The sequence below is a fragment of the Emydura macquarii genome, unplaced genomic scaffold (assembly GCF_026122565.2).
Source record: "Emydura macquarii macquarii isolate MOO-44397 ecotype Brisbane River unplaced genomic scaffold, CSIRO-AGI_Emac_v2 contig_2321, whole genome shotgun sequence".
Lineage (NCBI taxonomy): Eukaryota > Metazoa > Chordata > Testudines > Chelidae > Emydura > Emydura macquarii.
This window is the reverse complement of record NW_027132458.1, coordinates 123058-143575: the sequence shown is the minus strand read 5'-3', so window position 1 is coordinate 143575 and position 20518 is coordinate 123058. Positions and strand designations below refer to the sequence as shown.

At 41.3% G+C, this 20518-nt stretch overlaps 1 protein-coding gene across 6 annotated transcripts in view; it reads left to right on the top strand.

Moving 5' to 3' along the window:
* ULK4 (unc-51 like kinase 4) overlaps positions 1–20518 on the top strand; it is a 358194-nt gene that overhangs the window by 236459 nt on the left and 101217 nt on the right. For 2 of the 6 annotated variants that reach the window (XM_067560841.1, XM_067560839.1), the window contains one exon: positions 12465–12670. The exons of the other annotated variants lie outside the window; for them this stretch is intronic. In XM_067560841.1, coding sequence (XP_067416942.1) covers positions 12465–12476 — 12 coding nt within the window. In that variant the 3' untranslated portion in view covers positions 12477–12670. Of the gene's footprint in view, positions 1–12464; positions 12671–20518 lie in introns of those variants that run through there. 6 annotated transcript variants of the gene reach the window in all.

Genomic DNA, 20518 nt, shown 5'->3' with positions numbered 1-20518 from the left:
CCCCCATCCCTCTTCTGGGATCCCTCTCACTAGCAACTCCTCTTGGAGGAGATAGTCACCCTCCTTGACATGGGGGCGGTGGAAAAGGTCCCCCAAAACAAGATAGGGAGGGGATTCTATTCCAAGTGTCTATCCATCCCAGCCACAGGGGTTTCCTCCATTTCATGGTGGCTGGTTCGCACTACCAATTTATGGCCCTGCCTCTTGACCTTTCGTCAGCCCCCAGGGTGTTAATCAAGTGCATGGCGGTGGTGGCTGCCCACCTCAGGCACGGGCGTGCAGATCTTCCCTTACCTGGACAACTGGTTAGTCAGATGCAGGTCCAGGTCCCACAGGCAGGACAGTGTGACCCTCACCTGCTGCCACTCTATTGCACAGGCAAATGCACATAGAGAATACGTCAATGACATAAGCATTAAAGCAAGGGTTCTCAAACTTTGTTTTTGCTGGGACCCCCTTTGAAAATATTTCAGGCTATGATGACCCCCCCTCCCCCAAAAAAAGTGATGATCTGTTTAAGCCATGCCACCCCCGACCCACGTCGTGCCACCTTTACTTCTGCACTGCTACTGGGGGTGGTACTGCCTTCAGAGCACCCCAGTCAGCAGCTGTTGTTCTCTGGCCACTCAGCTCTGAAGGTCATGTGCTGACAGATGCAGCCCCAGCATGTGTGGGGTCTGACAGCTCTCACCCACCCTCCATAATAACCTCATGACCCCTTGTGGGGTTCAGTTTGAGAACCTCTGCATTAAAGCTTCTCACTAGGAAGTCAATGATTGTTCCTTAACTCAGGAGCCTTAGCCTCTAATTTTTAAAAACTAATATGACTGAGAACAACTAATGCAACCCATGTTTTAAAAACAAGGAATTGACTTTTGTTTGAACGGCTTTATATGCTATATTTTGCACTTGTTGAGAGAATCAGTACTACTTTAGGAAAGCAAAATATAATGGTTAATTTAGTTGTGTTCTAGCAGTACATTGCAGATATTCTGGAATAGCTGCATTTGGGAGCTATCTTAAAATTAGCAAAGAAAAATGATTTTGTGAGTAAAGTGTGGATGGTTAGTCAAAAGCATCAGGAGTTTATTCATGGCTTTTCCACAGTCTTCCTGTGTGACCTTGTCTGTGACACCTAATCTCTCTGTAACACATTTCCGTATTTATAAAATGGAGATACAGTAATACTTCTGTATCTCATAGGGGCTTTATGAGGCTAATTTATTATATTTTGAGATGCTCTTATACTAAGGAGACAAGTGCCATAAATAAAATTGCTGCTTCCAAACAGTAATGGATTTTAGACAATATGTGAGGGTCTAAGCTTGATTTCTGAGAGAGAGAGGGTACCAACAACCTTATTTTATATTGGTTCATTTATGGAGCTGAGTTAACACTGGTTTCATATTACGAGATTTCATATTACGCTTCAGACAGAACGTAGAGCATTGTTTTGGTGACTGAGGGAAATTACAAAGTGCAAAAAACAAAGACAAGCATTTTCTGTATTCAGATGTTTGTAGAGGAGAGAGGCCTGGCAAATATGGAAAAATAAATGGAAAAAAGATAAAAATATATTTTAAAATCAGGATTTTAATTAACAGAAATTACATCCCCCTATGAGAGGGAGAGGTTTATATATCTGCACATCTGACAAACCTGATCAATGTTGAATGAATTAATTCTATAAATGGGTTGTTTTCACAATGTTCTTAGTGTTGACTTCCAAACACAGAACTTTATTTCTTGAAATGACAATAATCATCTGCCTAACTCTGAATGACAGAAACTGAAGCACCATGTGCTAAAAGATCAGGGGTCAAAACCCTAGCCCCATTGTAGTCAATGGCAATACTCCATGAAGTCATGATTTCTCCCCAAGTCTTATTGGATAATTTGAAATGTTTTTCCATGACAGCTCATCTTAGAAAGCTAAGCAAAAATGTCAGCAAAGGCCATGGTCATTGTGGGAGTTTTGCCTCTGACATCAATAAGAGAAAGATTTGGCACTAAATATTGTAAATGCTGTGCTGAACTCTCCCTGAAGTCCATGTTTACCTTCATCAAGAAAACTTAGTTTCCAAAGAGGAGCACTATGGGATGAACAAGTAACGTGCAATATTTGTGAGATATGTGCCAGACCTGATTGTGACATACCAGAATGACTTAGAGATGGCAATATTGCTATGCCTTTCACTTCTAAGAGGCATGCAACTATCACTTCTCATGCTAAGTATGCCATTTAATAATTTCCATTATTTTGTGTCTTCTCACTAATGTAAATCCTGAAACAGTTAAGTTAATAACCATTGAACTTTTAGCAGTCAGTAAGATTAAACAATACATGGATTGATAAGCATAATATTATATAATTAAAACTATTTTCATGTTGTACGTCAATCCTTTCTCCCCCCAAAGATGAGTATGAAGCTATGTTCTGAAGTCAAATGATGCCCCATATACACATTTATGAGGGTGGAATTTAGTCCACTATGTTTGTCATAGATTTGATAGTGTTCTTGTATGGCAGACAGATTCAGGTATTTGATACCTGAAGAAATTGTTTTCCATCACTAAGGACTTGTGGTTGTACCATAATTACATTAGATAACTAATTTTCTTTATAGAAGTAAAGGACTACTGAGGGACTTTAGCGAACTCTTCTTTATTTATTAGCCACCTCTATTCATATGCACATGTTCTGTGGGCTTTTTCAGACCTTGCCCCATGAAGAGTAGATTTTATAGATAATAAATATAAGTCTTTAAAATGTTTGTTGATTTTAAAGCTAGCAGTAACATACAGATGGATGAGATCATGAATAACCAGCCAGGTGCACAGGTATATGCTTTGAAGAAATAGTGACTGATTAGTGCTGACACAAAAGCCAGTTTTCTAATTTTATTGTCAATCTCATCTCAGTGCTATTGAAAACTGTGCAATATGTCTTTGATCTCTCAGATTATAATTCATTTTACATTCCTTAATTGAAATTAAGCAGTACAAGAACAGTGTTCCTTTGTTCTTATTTTGATAAAGTTTCTATGCTAGTCACAGGTGAACAGTCACTGTTGTACTATATATTATGGTATAGTATCTTCTAGGTTTACTTGTAAAAATAAAGCATTTGTTATCTTGACAAATTGTCCTTTGAAATATATTACATAACCACTTTTGGGCATTGCACACTTGTCTCTTTAGGTCTTTTGTCCATTTATCATTTTATTGTTCTGTCCTTTGAAAGGGAGGGGCTTTTTTCCTTTTATTTCCCTAAAGTGACTTCCAGCTAAATTGAGGCTTCTATTTTGCTTCCTATTAACAACTATATGACTATTTTATTTGTGAGCTAAATCCAAGATAAAATGTAGGCAGAGTTTATACTCACTAGGTGTATGGGTAAAATTGGTGAATGCCTTTGAAAACCATTACTATTTTATGCTGTGATGTCTTTTGTTGATGACTAAAAGTATTTTAAGTATCTTTTTAGTTGCTTCTGGGTTTTTGTTGGTGGTTTTGGATATATCTTAATGATTGGATGATAGGAGAGGCCTATTTCAGGATTGTGTATTTTAAGTGTTGTCAAGGAGCAACTAGAACAAGAGATAAATTCTCCTTTCTAATTAATATGTTTATAAATACAAATAAATAGTACAGTTAAGTACTGTAACCATAGAGGAGATGTTAATTTACAGCTTTGTACTTAAAATAATTAAGAGTTGGTGCCTATTTTAATGTTTATATTGGGAAAACAAGTTAAATGGTTAGGAAGTCATAGTTTCAGAAACTTACTGAAAACTATGTGACCTGCTAATAAATTGTATTCAGAGGAGAATAGGATTCTTTGTTTCTAAAATAGTTGATGATTAGTAAAGCACTTTTCTTTACTTTATAAAGAAGGTGTTATGTTTAACAGTTTTGCAGCACATAGAAGGATCTACTATAATTGCTTTCTGTTCTCTGAGCAACAGAATTTTGTTCTATCCATATAGATGTACAGATATATACTGTATAGGTCAGTATAGTACAGTATATTCTTGGGTCTTAAACAGTGGAAAATCCCACTATTTTTGTACCATGGATACCCAGGTAGGCAAGGATTTGCTTTTCCTCTCAGGAAGCTAAAACTATGGTGATGAAAGAATCAGGACTAATTAACATAATTATTGGTATATTTTCAAATTACATTCAATTCTTGGGGTCTGTAATCTTCTTAGTTTAAAAAAAAAATTATGTCTAGGCTATAACGAGAGATTTAATGGCTTGTGTTTTCTCTATAGATGAGGCATTACAAATTAAGAGCAAGGTGCTAGTCCACGTGGACAGCTCTGCTGCTCCTATTCATAAGAGCAGCAATGTATACCCCAACCTTAAACATCTTGACCTGCTCCAGTAGGTTGGCTGTTAAAAATCATACGACAGCACCTCTCCACTCTCCATTTCTCTAGCACAAAAGCAGGTCCTTTGAGTGATTGTCCATATCTGTATTCCACTGAGGGTATACGCATGTGCGCCATGCTTCCGAAGCTGAAGAATTTGAAAGTAGTAGTGTCCTTTTGGGCTACACATGCACTTTTACCTCACCTCATGTTTTCAGCCACGACAATAAAGAGTGGGGTAGACTGGCTGCATCTCCAGTTCCTTCTCACTGCCACAGTCTGTTGGAGATGCTAGTATCCACTCGTCTCTGATGCATTTTTAAAAGAAAAAAGTTTTAGAAATTGTATATAGTTAGTTTTTATTCTACTGTTTTTGCTGTTTCTTATGTAGTTTAGATTTAGTAGTAGTTTTTGTAGGATTTGGATTTTTGGGAAATCTGTTTTTCCCGTTCTCTCCCCCCATCCCATGCACCTCAGCACCCACACATGGGTACTGGATGTTGCCGAAGATGCCAAGTTTCAAGATCCACGCCTCCTACCCACGTTCACTCTCCATCAGCTCAAGCACCAACGCTGCCTCTGCTGCTTAGGAGAAGCCCACATTTCATCCAGGTGCAGTATCTGTTAGTCCTTCCCAAACTGTACTCGAAAAAGCCAGGTTCTTTGCCTCAAGAAGCACCTAATGGAGGTTGCCATGAGGCCATAGTCGGACCCAGACTGGGGATCTCCCCCTTAACATTGGCTTGAGAAATGCAGGAGTGCACCTCCAGCCACAGAGTTTGAATCTGGCTCCAGCAGTACTGCTGCTATGGACCCCATTCCAGGGCCTAGTTGGCAGGTAAGGAAGCATGCACATGCAAGCATGGCAATGTAAGTGGGCATCACGACCCTTTCTTGGTCCCAGGCTCCAAGGAAGGCCACAGCGTCTCTGCTAAGGGGAATTAGCAGCCTTCTTAGGAGTCCCTAGCCCCCGGCCTTCCCAAGGGCAGGCAAGCCGAAGCAGTCTATTGCCCCGGCCCGTAGGCAGGGCGGGCAAGCAGTGGGTTCGCTGTCGGTAGTGGTAAGGGGGAGCATGTTCTCCCGGGATGGCTAGGGAAGGGGGAGGGAGATGCAGGCCCACCTGTCCCCACTGCGTCCTAGCCCAGGACCCTAGCAGTGGCAAAGGCATCTGCCACTAAGTCGGCGGGGTTCCCACCTCAACACACCGACCGGGGTCTTGCCTCTGACCCAGCCACTGTCTCTGGCTGTCCCTGGGCCACTTCCTCCCCCTGGTCCCCAGGTACCTGTGTCTACGTATCTCCCTCCGGGTCGCAGGGGGGAGGTGGTGAGAGGGCATCCAGCGAGTCCCTCACCATCGACCGACGGCAGGTCTGGAAATGTCTGAGGGTCATCTGCGAGCGGGAGCTCCTCCAGGTCAGGGCCGGCCTCAGGGGGTTCCTCCGGTCAGCTAGGAGCTGTCCATGCTGGTGGGTTCTCCACGTCAGGCAGCTCCTCCAGGTCAGGGCCAGCCTTGGAGGGTTTCTCCCATCCAGCGGGGCGGGGGTAGTTCCTCCCCGCTACTAGGGTCCGACGGCCCTTTCCAGTCCTGAGGGTCCGGCAGCCCTCTCCAGTCCTCCGGTCTTGGCGTCCCTACCCAGTCAACCAGGTTGGGCAGCCCCCTCCAGTCACTCGGGCCTGGCAGATCCAGCCAGGTTTGGGGCCTGTGGTTGGCGGGGTGTCTACGCCACGCTGCTGCGGGGCCTGAGTCAGGCCTAAGCTGCAGCCTCTGGGAAGGCACGTCTGCCTCCAGCAGCAGCTTCCTTCCAACTGAGCTGCTGGGTCTGTCTTTTATACTTCCTGCCCCAGGCCTGGCTCCACCCCTCTGCTTCCGGGTGGCTGGGCCTGTAGGGCCTGGTTCTGTCCAGCGGGGGCAGAGTGACCCTTCCTTGGGCCCAGGCTCCGAGGAAGGCCACAGCACCTTGCTACAGGCAGTAAGTCTTCCTCCAACCCAAAGAAGGATGATGCACTTTCCACAAATTCCAGCCACAGAGAAGCAGCCCATTCCCAGGCACACAAGCATGACAAAAAATCACACAGACCAACAGATCCACTAATACTGAGCATCAAGTTGTGCATGCCTTCAGTGTCAGCCTCCCTTAAGATGAGGGATCCGCTGCTTCCAGGACAGCCTTCCACTCCTGCTCCAGTTCCAGAACAGGTACAGCTGGCACTAGGGTGCTTGGAGAGAACACTGGAGCCACATGAGTGGTTTGTCCTCGGGAAACCAAGATCTCCAAGCCTTCCTCTGCCACTCACACCTAAGGAGAACCAATCTCCTACCTGGGACTTGCCATAGTCAGGTCACGCTATGACACATCTTCCTGTGGTTTACTTGTTTCTGTCGGTTCCAGTGGTACCACCAGTGGATCCAGGATCTGAATTCTCGATGCAGGAGGATTCCGATGGAGCACAAGAACCATCCATTCCCTACTGCCAGTACGAGTATCCAAAAGAATCACCAGTAGTGTGGCAGTACCCTCTTCTCCAGCAACAGGGAAATCCACTGGCTGTCCTCTCCTTGGGGCCCTCTGCAACATCTGCTGGATCTGTCTTGCTGGCCCTGACCCCAGTACCCACCCTCGGAATTTGCCTATTCCACAAAAAAGACTTCGCCTCTATCCCCACTTAGGGCTCAAGCAGACACTCTGAACAAATTATTGAAGACGAACCACTCAGTCTAGTTCCAATGATACCACCAGAGCAGGAGAGTTTCCTTTCGTCCCCTCTGGATGCTGTAGTCACTTTATCCTTCCTGTCGCCTTCTGGTGACTTTAGCAAATTTCAAGAACTCCTGCAAAGCTGTGTATTCCACTGGAGAAAGTACAAGACAAGGAGCATCAGCTTCTGGACATCCTTCATTCCTTGGTACCGCACAGTGTTGCCGTACCAAATTCAATGATGCCATTCTTCAACCAGCTCAAATGGGTTCAGCATACCCTGGCTATTTGCATGCCTACCTCCAAGGGGGCAGAAAAGAGATATTATGTATTAACCAAGGAGTTGGAGTTTCTTTTCTCACACCTCCACCCAAGTCTTTTGTGGTGCAGGCAGCACCAGACTGCAACATCCACACTTGACCCCGAGAGACAAGGGCAAATGCTTAGACCTTCTGGGACGCAAGCCTCCAATTCTGAATTTCAAATTACCTTGTTGGCCAAGTATGACTTCCTTAACTATGGTAAATTGGAGGACTTTACTGAAAAACTGCCTCAACAATTAGAGCACATTTCCAGTCTGTCCTGGACAAGGGCAAGCTGGTGGCTAGAACAGCACTTCAGTCAGCTGTGGACACTCAGATACTGCCTTATGCTCAATGGTCACAGGCATGGTCATGCAAAGAGAACCTTGGCTTCACTCTTCCCTTTTTCTCAGAGCAGTTCAGTATACCATTGAGGACCTTCCGTTTGATGTGTCGCACCTGTTTAATCAGAAAATCAATGAATCCCTTCACTCCCTCAAGGATTCTAGAGCCACACTTCAATTGCTGGGTATTTACACACCTGCACCCACTCTTATGACAGCATCCAGACCCTAGAAGTAGACTCTTTACTGCAGAGGAGAGCAATTGAGCATGTTATTCTGAACTATCAGAGCACAGGGTTCTATTCAACTTACTTCCTGATACCCAAGAAGAGGGGCAGCTGGAGACCAGTCCTGGATCTTCATCACTTCAATCGTTTCATAAGCAAGCCCAAGTTTTGTATAGTTACCGTAGCAGCTATCATATAGTCATTAGAAAAAGGCATGTGGTTTATAGCTCTCGATATGCAGGATGCCTATTTTCACATAGACATCCATCCAACTCACAGGAGACTCCTGAGATTCACAATGGGCCCTTGGCATTTTCAGTGCAGGGTCCTACTGTTTGGACTCACCACTGCTCACAGGATCTTCACCAAAGTTTTCTCTGAGCACCTCACCTCAGGCATTTTGGAGTCCTTATTTTCCTCTATCTCAACGACTGGCTTCTTGCAGCGTGATCCAGAGATGAAGCTCAACTCTCAACCTCCAAGTTGCTCAGACTCCTTTCATCCCTGGGGGTCAGCATCAGCGTCAAAAAATCAACTTTGTCTCTTACATAGTCCCTAGACTTCATAGGGGCCTTCATCAATTTGGTCACAGCCTGTGCTTATCTACCAAGGGACAGATTCCAAACGCTGCTGGAGCTTGTTGCCCAGGTTGTCAACAGTCCATCTGTCCTGGTCAGGACTTGGTTATCCCTCCTGGACCATATGGCAGCCTGCACATATGTCACTGCCTTCACTCGCCTCCACCTCCGCTGTCTACAGATGTGGCTCCAGAAAGTGTTACTCACCCATGTGACATACCATGGATCTTATGCTGACAGTCACCCTCCTCCCGCAGTGCTCTCTTCCCTCCAATGCTGGACAAACTCGTGGCAGGCCTGTACAGGGATCCCCTTTCTCCAGTCCTCCCCAGACAAGACAATTATCACAGATTCATCTCTCAGAGGACGGGGAGCACACATGGGAGACCATGTGACACAAGAGACATGGACCCCTCGGGAATCCAAGATGCAGATCAACATTCTGGAACTCTAGGTGGTATGACAAATGTGTCCAGCAATTCTACCTTCCATTCATGCCCATTATGTTTTTATCATGTCAGGCAACACCACCATCATCTATTACATCAACCAACAAGGGGGCACGAGGTTGACTGCTCTATATGCGAAAGTGGTCAATCTATGGGATTGTTGCATTGCCCACAAGATTCTGTTGTCAGTAGCCTATCTTCTGGGGACTCAGAACATGATTACAGACTCTCTCAACAGAAGATTCGTCATCGTTCATGAGTGGGAGCTTCACAACTCTGTAATAAACCGTATCTAAAGCTGCTGGGGGATTCTGGACAGAGATCTCTTTGCCTCCCATGTCAATGGCAAATGCAGCACATACTGCTCAAGAGGTACTGTATCCACTATCATGAGGGGTTTGGTACCCACTCTCAAGGTGATTCCCTGGTCCTCTGCTAGTTGGACTAGATCAACTACACTTTTTCTCCTCTCATTCCTCCTGCAAGTCCTCCCCAAGATCTGGTAGGAAAGGGCCACAGTCATTCTGATCGCCCTGTTCTGGCCACACCAGTTTTGGTTTCCCAGTCTTCTCCACATGTTGGCCCGTCCTCCACTTCCCCGACCTGCTTTCCTAGAGCTGCTCATGCAACACAATGGTAGGATCAGACATCTAGATCCACAGATGCTCCACCTCCGAGGTTGGTATTTGAATGGACATCTTCTCTAGAATGGGAGTGTTCATCCACAATGCAAACCATCCTTTCAGGCAGCAGCAAAGAGTCCACAAGGTGTTCCTTTCTGTCCATGTGGAAACACTTCATCTCCTGGACCCAGCAGAGAGGGCATTCCCAGGAGGAAGTGGACTTTCTCCTTCTTTTGGATTACCTCCTGTACTTGAAGATGTCAGGTCTCGCCCTCAATTCTCTCAAGGTTCACAGAGCTGCTATCAGTGCCTTCCACAATCTCCCCCACCCCCCGCCTCCAGTGGAAAGGCACTCCATATTCACAAATCCGTTGACTACCAGGTTTTGGTAGTCGACCAAGTCAACCTGAGGTCTTTCCCACCCATACAACCTATTGTCCCCCAAAGGGACCTCAATCTCATTCTCTCAGCGTTAATGATATTGCCTTTCCAGCCACTGCCCTCATGCTATCTGTCCCTTCTTTCCATGAAAATCACCTTCCTAGTGGCTATTACTTCGGTGAGAATGGTAGGTGAATTTGGGGCCATGATGGCGGACCCCACCCTTCACCATGTTCCATGAGGACAAAGTCTCCCTGTGTCTGCACCCCAAGTTTCTACCAAAGGTTGTATCCTGGTTTCATCTCAACCAACCCCCCATACACTTACCTGTTTTCTTTGCTAAGCCTCACACCTCAGCGGAAGAGCAGTACTGTCACTCCCTTGAAGTCTGCAAAGCTTTGGCCTTCTATCTGCAAAGGACAAGGCCAATCAGGAATTCCCCTAGACCTTCATTGCTATTGGAAATGATTAAGGGGCAGGCATCACCACACAAAAAATTTCCAAGTAGATTTTGGGGTGCATTACACTCTGATATCAATTGTCGGGACTTCCTCCACTCATTGGGATGAGAGCCCATTCCACAAGAGTCCAAGCATTGACTACAGCCATCTTTCACGGTGTGCTGCTTCCTGACATATGTAGGGCAGCCACATGGAGTTCGGTATGTACGTTCACTGAACACTATGTCTTGGTGCAGGACTCTGCGACAGATGCCTTGTTTGACATAGCTATCCTCTGTTCAACCATTCTATCCTCTTCCTTACACGCTCCTCTGAATTAGTTACTGCTTGTTAATCACCCTCAGTGGAATACAATAGGGACCATTACTCGAAGAACAGGATGGTGTGTAACTGGACGTTCTTTGAGATGTGTGGTCCCTATCTGTATCCCATATTCCACCCTCCTTCCTATCTGCTACGGATCTGTTTGATTTGTGGTGGAGAAGGAACTGGAGATGCCGTCAGTCCACCACGCCCTTTATTACGTCACATGAAACAATGAGGCAGGCAAGGGCACATGCGTGGACCAATGGACACTACTACTTTCAAATTCTCCAGCTCCAGGCACATGATGCGCATGCATAAACCCTCAGTGGAGTACAGATAGGGACTACACATCTCAAAGAACCTCCAGTTACAGGTAAGTAACCTCATTTCACCCTGAGTCCTTAATTGATCTCTGATCCGGTAGAAGCTTCTAAAATTCTACACTTCCATATTTTTATAATATACTTCAACTCTTCTTTTGTACTCATGCACAGATATAAGAGATTATTTGTCTCTTTTGTTTCTGGATTGGATATAATTGGATAGAGAAAAACTTAAAATTTAATACTGTTAATATTGTATACATAATCCTAAATGCTTGGATTAAACTGACAAATGCTGAAAATCAGTGCAGACATTCTGGTTTAACAAATTCTGCTGTCTTTTTTATTAATGTAATAAATGCTGACAATATGCTTAATGTTCTACAATACACAGAATACAGACAGTTTAAAGATTTAAGGCCCACGTCACTGCTGATTTTTTCAAATGTAGCGCTGATTTTTTCTGCCTCTCACAGACTTCAAGTCAGACCTCTAGGGCTAAATTCTAAGTTATATGCACCATATGAGTGAAATATCAACAGAACGACTACTAACATAGAGAAGCAATGCAGTTTCATTAATGTTCTGGCATCTTGCCATGTAGTTGCTGTTTTTCTGAATGTTCGTATTTGCTGGATGCTCTGAAGGAATATCTGTGTATCCCAAGTCCACCTACATGGTTCTTTTGTGAGTTCAGACTCTCAACAGCCACTTAAGTAAAACATCACAGTTTAGGAAGTGCCCTAACTTTCTCGCTTATCCCCTAGGAGAGTTACCGAACAAGCAAGTTCATCTCATATTTCTGATTTACATTGGTAAATTGGCCTGGAACAACTGCTTGATTCCATCTTGTTGAAAAAAGTGTTATGTCAGTAGCATGTAGCTTTACTGCTGTTTCTTTGGGGTTTTTCTTTTTAAGGTTATCTTACAGGTTCCTGGCCTGTGGGAGGAACCTTCCCACTTTTTTCTAGGTCTCACCTCTCTCTTTGCCCTTGTGCCACACCACTGACAGAAAATACACAGATATGGGTGTCTGCTGTTTTCTCCAACAGTGTAATTTGGAGTGCATCTCTAAAGAAGTAGGCATGTTCCTTTTTCTGGCATAGTTTACTCTTTATCTTGATGCCTAATGAGACTATTATTTGAAAATATTTTTTTATATTTAAATATTTTAACATTTTCATTTAGTAGGAAAAAAAAAAACTTTGTACTTAGTCTGACTTGAGTGTCTTTGCCTAACCACTGTTTAATTAGAAAAGGGGCAGTGAATTTACAAGCAAACATTGCAACATAGAAGTTGCGAGCATTTTTTGTCCTGAGTGGTATTCAGGCTGGCTGTTATCTGATGTATGTTCAGCTCAGCTCCCTGTGTAACCTGGCTCCATTTCATTTATACAGGTCAGTGCATGAAAACAACGAAGAGAAGATATTCAAGAGGATATTGTTAGGAAAGATGAATAAATGCCAGTACAAATCTTTTAAAATGTTATTTTCTCCCATATGTTAGGAACTGCAATAATGTATTTATAGCTGTTAAATTATGCAGCATATTGTAACTGTAGAAATGAGGCTACTTTATTTTAGGAGGGTGTTAAATTATTAAAAACATTAACACTGCAAATTATTTATTGCTTTGTTTGTGACACAATTGGATGATGGATAGCATGCTTCTATACAAGTTAGATGACATAAAATATTTGGCAGTGATAATTTCAGATGCTGGCATACCATAATGGCATAAAAAAATGCAGTCTTTTTTCTGTTCAGGTACTATCTCTCTGATTTTTTTTTTTTTTTTTTTTTTTTTTTTTTTTTACTGTTTCTGAATTACAGAGTGTATGTTCATAAACTCTAATATTGGAGAATATTGGTAATTGTCCCAAGTTTCTATGCCTTGTAGCATAAGTTTGGAGATTTATGGGCTGCTACAGGATTTAGGTGGTACACAGTTAAATTAACAACCTAGTTAATGGATCCTTATTGTAAGAATTGGAAATTAGTGAACAGTTACTAAAACATTTAATCACTTTTATCATTTGTTGTTATGATTTATTTCTGGTAGTGTCCACAATATAATGGGCACTGTTTAAACATAGAAGCAAGAAGGGATGATTGCTGATTGGAAGAGCCTGCAGTCTTAAATGCAGACGTGTAAACAAACAGCAAGTTTGGGGAAGCAACAAAGTATGATTGTATTAGCAAGTAAATATAGATAGGACAAGAAAATATACCTAATTCACTCATATAGAAGTTTGAAATATAAAGTTCTTTATATATGATAAGTTATATTTTTCTTATTTCTGTGCACAAAATGTGTACAATAATACTGTTTATTTAAGGGCCTGATCCTGCAAATACTCTCTACCAACTGTACTGATTACTACCATGAAAAGTCCCATTGAAATTGGGCCCTAAATCTGGAATCTAGCTCAGTTGCAGAAAGCAATGGCATGTATATCCTCAGATGAACTGTTTTTTGAGAGTTAGTTGTTTTAAATTTTTTTCATTACCAAGCTGTTGTTCCCAAAATATCCACTGTATACTACACTGGTTTGTTTTTTTAACATATACTTCCTGATTGGGAAATTCTTAGGTGCCCTTCATTTATGAAATTAATTAGAAGTCATTTCTGGATTTCTCAAAACAAAAAGATGTAGACTAATTTAAGGGAATTTAGAGAAGTGTAACTAAAACAAAGATATGAATTAGCGATTAAAAGAACTAACCATGTACATTTTGACTAAATAGTGACTAACAAGAGACATGAATGTCTACAACTACTTTAATATTGACAATGCCAAGGAAGATAAGAAATTTCAGATGATATATGTTATAGTTTTGAGTAGTAAAATGAAATTCAGAAAAGGGAAATTCAGGCTTTAAAAACAGAGAAAACTTCCTAAAGATGAGATTTATTATCCTATTGAATAGTCTTCTAAGTGAAGTGATGGAAACCCTTCCCATAAGACATTATTTAGAAGTCTGGCAAGTTTCAAATAGTATGGCTTTTAAAAATATCGAATAGAATATTTTAGAATTAAAAGAGAGGGTATTTAATTTTCAAAAGGTCAGGGATGTACAAATTACCTCAATTGTATATACAAACTAGGTATTTGTGAGTGCAAATATGTATAGTCTTGCTATATCCCAGTGCCTGCCCATTTGCATGTGCCCACAAATGAGGTGGCATCTAATCTCCTACTTTCTATTTTAGTTCATGCTCATTTCTATTGGTTTAGTTAAGGTTGGATTTTCATTTTTTTCAAGGATTCTTATTTGGCTGAATAACCTCTAGAACCTTGCCATTTAGCAATATTGTGTTTGTTTGGGGGGAGGCTGCCTTTCATGCCTTCTGTATCTCTCGTATGGGTTGTTTTAGTAGACTCCCTGTGAAATCTATGGATTTTAATTTCTTTACTTTGACTTTTGAGTCTTTATGTCTAGATCTGTTACATTTTGAAATTCCCCTTTCTGAACTTTAGTGTCACCATGCTGTTTTTGGTAAGGGCAGCTGGAGAGGTGATTCCAGAGATAATCCTCCTCTTCCTGCAGTGTTTCAGAATCATGGGCTCCTCTGAACCATGTGCACTGCCTGTCTGTGGGGACCTGTTCCTGCAGTGTGGTCAGATCCTTGTGGGAGGTGAGGACTTCAGATTGTAAACTGCTTATCAGGATTCTCAGCACATCCCCACAGGACTTACCTATTGGTCAAGATCCTTTCAGATTGCAAGTATTCTAATTAAGCAATTGCCAGGCTTATTGCATTGATATATAAACATTTCTAGATTGTGGGGAGGTGGGAATTTGGTGTGTGCCTAGTTTTATTTAACTCTTTAGTATGACACGCTGTTACTTTTCCAGAATTTGATTCTGGAATCGGAATATATGCTGCCTCCAGTTCGGCTTTAATTCTCCTTTACTGGATACAGATTTATCTTTGTAATACAGACACTCCTTGTGGATGTTTTTGTCCAGCTTGAATATTCCTCAGCACTTGTTGGCTTTCCCTCAGCTCCTGTTTTAAATAACCCCCCAATTTATGTTCATTCTCTGTGCCAACAGTCTGGTTTCACTTTGGTTAAGGTCAAGCAGATCCCTTCTGCCTGTGTTCTCCTTTCCCCCCCACATTTCCCCAGTGCCTAATAAATGTCATCTCCCGCTCTTTAGGCCATCTTCTCATCCACATATCTAGACTCTGAAGTTCCCTTTGTCTAGCTGGCCCTGCATGAAAAACTATGTGTGGAGGGGGGAAACAGAGGACCTGAAGTTACACTTTTATCCAAACAGTCTAAATTTATCTTCCAGGACTTTTGTCCTCCACTTCTGTGACAGTTGTCAGGGTATCCAGGACTGAGAGTCACCTTATTACCCCTGCCTCTAGTGAGAGGTAACCTTGCCCGTTGTGGCTGGGAGGTAACTCCCTGACTCCAACAGCCTCTTAGCCATTCAAGCACACTTTTCTGGGCTGTACCAGCCCTGTCTTCACCTTGCAGGTTAACAGTAGGTGCACCCCAGTCCCTACATCCCTTTGAATCATTCCCTTGTGATATCCAGCCCCTGACACTGGCTTCTTAGAGAAATCCCAGATCCTCTGCTCCCAAAGGTGCAATGTATTCCAATTTACCAGTTTTGCCTTAAATCATCACTCCTTTAATATACACAGTCTTGTAATGAAACAAATGGTTTATTTAGGAAAGAATAGAGATTGTACTAGAAATAAGAGAGAATGATAGAAACAAATGGTAACAATGAAAAAAAAATCATAAAATGTGAATCTGGGTCTGCACTTCTTCATAGTTACCTTTCCTATCTAATAAAGTAGGTTTTCCCTCCCATGTCCAATCTGTTGCAAAGATAGCTGGCTTCGCAGGAACCATTATCCAATTTTTCATAAAAATACTTCTGCTCTTCAAGATGTTTCCTCAGTAAAAGGATTAGGAGTGCCTTTCTGTACTCTGTTATATTGAAACGGTCTTTTGTCTCTTCATAGGGTGAACCTCTATATGTTGTAATGTTCCTTTTTTACCCCCCAAGTAGTTCTGATTGTTTGCAGCTGTCTCTGATGGTTTTGTATTGAAAGTCTTGGGATGGAGCAAGGCTAGACAATTGAGTCGTGCATTATATCACTGGCTAACTGGAGTAGGGTGACAACTCCCATCTGCTTGAATGGCCCATTACCGAGACACACAAAGTCCATAAAGCATGCTTTCAGTATAAATACATTATTCCTTAAATATTTTCTGTACATACATCTTGCAATGACTGTGAATCTTGACAAGTTATGAGCTTTCTGTAGATATCTTACATGTTACTCTTTATAGATAAATATCCTGCAAGACGTGTTTGGTGTAGTGAGTTTGTTGACAGGGAACTCTTTGCCAGGGCACTTCTGTGTCACAACCTCTCTGTCACTTGTATTAATATCTATCATAACCAGAAGGCTATCCCCAGCACTCACTAGAAATTTGTCTAAACATCTTGAGGTCTGCTGACTTTGTAACATACAGAGATATCAGTATTTCTAATGATTGAATCCTTGTCACCATAGCCTTTCTCTCTCTCAGAGTCTTACATTTCTAATCCCTTCTCCTTGCCATGTGAGGAATGGGTTTGCCTTTATTGGAAGGTGGGTCTAACTAAGGGTATATGTCCCTCCATTTTAGTTTGTTTCCTTACCAGCTTCTTCAGATGGATAATCTGGTCAACCATTTCGAAGGTGGGACTAGCTATATTGTCCCTCAATGCGGTCTGTAAACTATTCCGTCTCTATGCTCCAGTAGTTCAGAAACCTTAGGTTGATGATGCTATATTTGGTCTGGGACCACCCACTACTTGCACTGGATGTGCACACATTTCATTGGGTTGCAAGGCAAGTAGTCATGCTTACTAATCCCTGATTAGTCTTGTGGTGGTTTTCCACCTCCATAACTAAAACTGGAGTTGTACTCTGTAACTAGGCACCAGACTGAAGTAGCTTTATGTGTAAATTGGAATGTAACAGGGAAAATCCTAACCCTGATGAAGTTAGTGGGAATTTTAACATTAACTTTAATGGGGCCAAATGTCACCCAAGGTGGTTTTGTTTCTATGTATTGATTTTATATAACAGATTTTCTGTATTCTACTAACAAATAATTTAGAAGAAAACTCCCTTTCAGTCCAAACTTCCCTGTGGTCACTCTGACTGGGGCCTGCCTCTGTCAATATATTAGAACATTGTCACATAAGTCTTTTGTTGCAACATAAATGTCAAGGTGAAGCCAAAGCATTTAAGGAAAATAGATGTGGAAGTGAAGCTGTTTATTTTTCAGAACTGAAGTCACTCACCCTCTAATCAGAATCAGTGATGTGGCTATTTTATTAAATGATTGAGGTAGATTTAATCATTTCATGTGAATGAATGTTGATGTAGAAGTGTGATGAGGTTGCTGACTGTACATTTATTGGCCTGCTACATTCTGATGACATAGACAATAAGCTGTTGTGTGCTTCACAATAGTTCTTGTAAAAGAAGTTCGAACTTAGATGAATTAGCCAAGTTAGAAATCAATTTATTCATACATATAGAAACCTGATTGACTTTTTCAGGTTCGGTTGGGCATGATACATCCTATATGTTAATATCCTATTGCATGGTTAATATCATGGTATATTAGAAAATTAATTAATTTTAATTAATTAAAATTAGCAAAATTTTGTCCTAAGGCATTATATTTTCACTCCTTTTCTTACTTAGCATTTTAAACTCCTTACTAACAAATTATGATAAGCAACACACACACCACCACCATCAGCTGAGTATGTTACAGAACCTACTCACAGTCTTCATAGTACAGTTTAATTCTTCCTAATGGCAAATATTTTGTATACAATTTTTTTAAAATTTCTTATTAACATATACTCAACATGTGAGATTAAGAATGGACTCTGATTATCTTCTCTATGCATGATAAAACAGAACTATTCATTAGGAACACCAGTTCCAGTATAGTTTCATTATGAAACTTTTTTTGTAGGGTAATACACTAACTAGAACGAGCTTGAGTTCCTAAAACGATATCTGAATATACTGATAGCTCATTCCATTCCTGCACAGCCAAGGGTTATTCTGTGAACAGTTCAATTCATTTATTACTCTATATTCTGAGGTTCCACATTTGCGTGCCCTGTGACAGGTTCTTGGAAGGAATTTAAATTCACTACACGTAGCTGTCTTTAGGACTCGCATCTGGGTGGCACTGCAAGAGCATATTGCTGAAACAAAACAGACTAACAGTTTTGATCAATAACAATGGAGTCTGAGAAAACATTGGGTGTCTGAATAAGATTCCATTAAAAAAATAAGGGGGGATGAGAGAGATGGCTAATGTAGTCCATTTAGTGCATAACTCTCCAGAGACTAAAGGGGGATTATGCCTGCTGCCCTTCTTATTAAAAACTGGGACAGAAGATGCTTATAGGATGAATGGCATCTCCATAACAGACGGTCCATTACTTATGAATAAGATTCTAATTATATCTTAATGATTTCAGCTGCAAATAGGAAAACAAAATCTTCATCTCTATGAACCTTGGTGGCTGCGGGAATGGCAAAATTTAGATTATCCATCTCTTCTCACTAATCTCAGGGGACTTCATTGTGAAAAATTAGACTTGTTTATGGTAGGGAACTAAATTGCTGTAAAAGGTTATTTCAACAGATAGTAGGGAAATTGTAATAAAATAATTTAGTAAAAATGGGAGCTAGAGTATGTTTAATGGAACATGATTAGCTTTAATTTACTTGCTATTTGAATCATTAAAGGTACATTATCCTTTCTCAGACATCATTTAGGCTCTTTGCCACTGAGACACTTTTGCAGTAAGCATACTGAAATGTGCGCATTCTATTAAGAAATAAAAACAGTTAATAATAACATACTATCCTGTCCTGTTTTAAACTCAGTTACCAGTTTCTCAGATATATTTCATATCTTTTTCCCTTTCTCTCTCTCGTTCTCAAATTTATCGTAAACATCCTAAATTGGAACAACCATTCAAGGAAAATAGATTCCATGAAGTTGAGCAGAGTACTGATATAATAATCTTTGTATAACTGATTATCATCAATAGTTAAAAACTCAGATCTTTGTAGATATCATCCTTAACTGTAGGCAGGAAAAGGTAATATTTTAAACAGTTAACCTAAGTACATTCTTCACCACATCAACTTAAACAAATGATCCATTCTTTCATGTATTCTTCCTCCGGCCCTATCCAATACTTGGTGCTTCAGAGACGGAAGACCTATCTTCCCTCCCCCCGGACTCTCCAATAAAGCAGCTGGTCAATTGTGTGATTCTGTATATGGGAGAAAATTCCTTCCTAGATTCTTGCTTTCATACATGTATGCCCTGATGTTATTTGATTGTCTCTATCTTAGCATGCATCACTTTAAGCCACAAAACTATCAAGCTCCTTTTTCAAGATACAGGGGACTCATTTCTCTACTGCACCTTAAGAGAACTCAGGCACAGTGGAAAAGAGAGTATAGATATAGCTCCTTGATTCTCAGTTGCCCAGGCCCAATGTAAGTTTAAAGCTTTAGGGAAACAACTTGAGCTTATTATACTGGTGGAAGACCTTACACCCGCAGAGATTCAGATGTAGTGGATCCTCACTGTGTAGTGCCCCCTTCCCATCCTTGATAGGCACCCTCCTTCCTTTTGCTGACTAATGCAGATCTAACTAAACTTTATACCAGCTGAAGAGTCTGTCTACACATGAGGAATTCTCGCAGGAGAAGCTCCACACAGTATAAGTTGACTTTTCACTTAAACTGCACAAAGTATATTCAGTCATCAGAGAATCCAGCCTGTGCTATTTAACTCTGAACTCCTGTGGTAATCAGACAAACAGCTAACTTTCAATGTGTTTCAATGTATTTGTTTTACAGTTGCAATTAATTCAGGAATTTCAGTTATTGGCCCCATGTTCTAGTAGTAGAGTATGATGTAAAAACATAGGGAATTATTTACTAATTTTCATAATCTTAAATTCACCATTTAATGACACTTATACAATGAGCACATTTAAATTAGTTCCAGTTATAAAGATATTACAGATTCCAATGATTTTCCTCCTCTTTCCTCCCCCCACCACTAGAACACGTAATGCCTCTAAAACCAGAACACACTTTTTAATTGTGCACACAATAGCAGTCCTCCTTTCCATGCTAAACAATCCTCATCACAGCAGTCTCTCGTCATATGTGAGTTCCGTTTTTATCTTTAACATTTTCAGTCACCAGTATCTCTCTATCAAAGGTGAACTGCAAAGCATTTTGAAAAAATGTTCTGTCCACTTGATCATCCCTGGCTTTTACACGCAGTGGCGCAGAAATATAGACATGCTTGTGACACTTCCCAGGAGTATCCAATGTCATGAGACACTCATTATCACCTGCCCTTAGC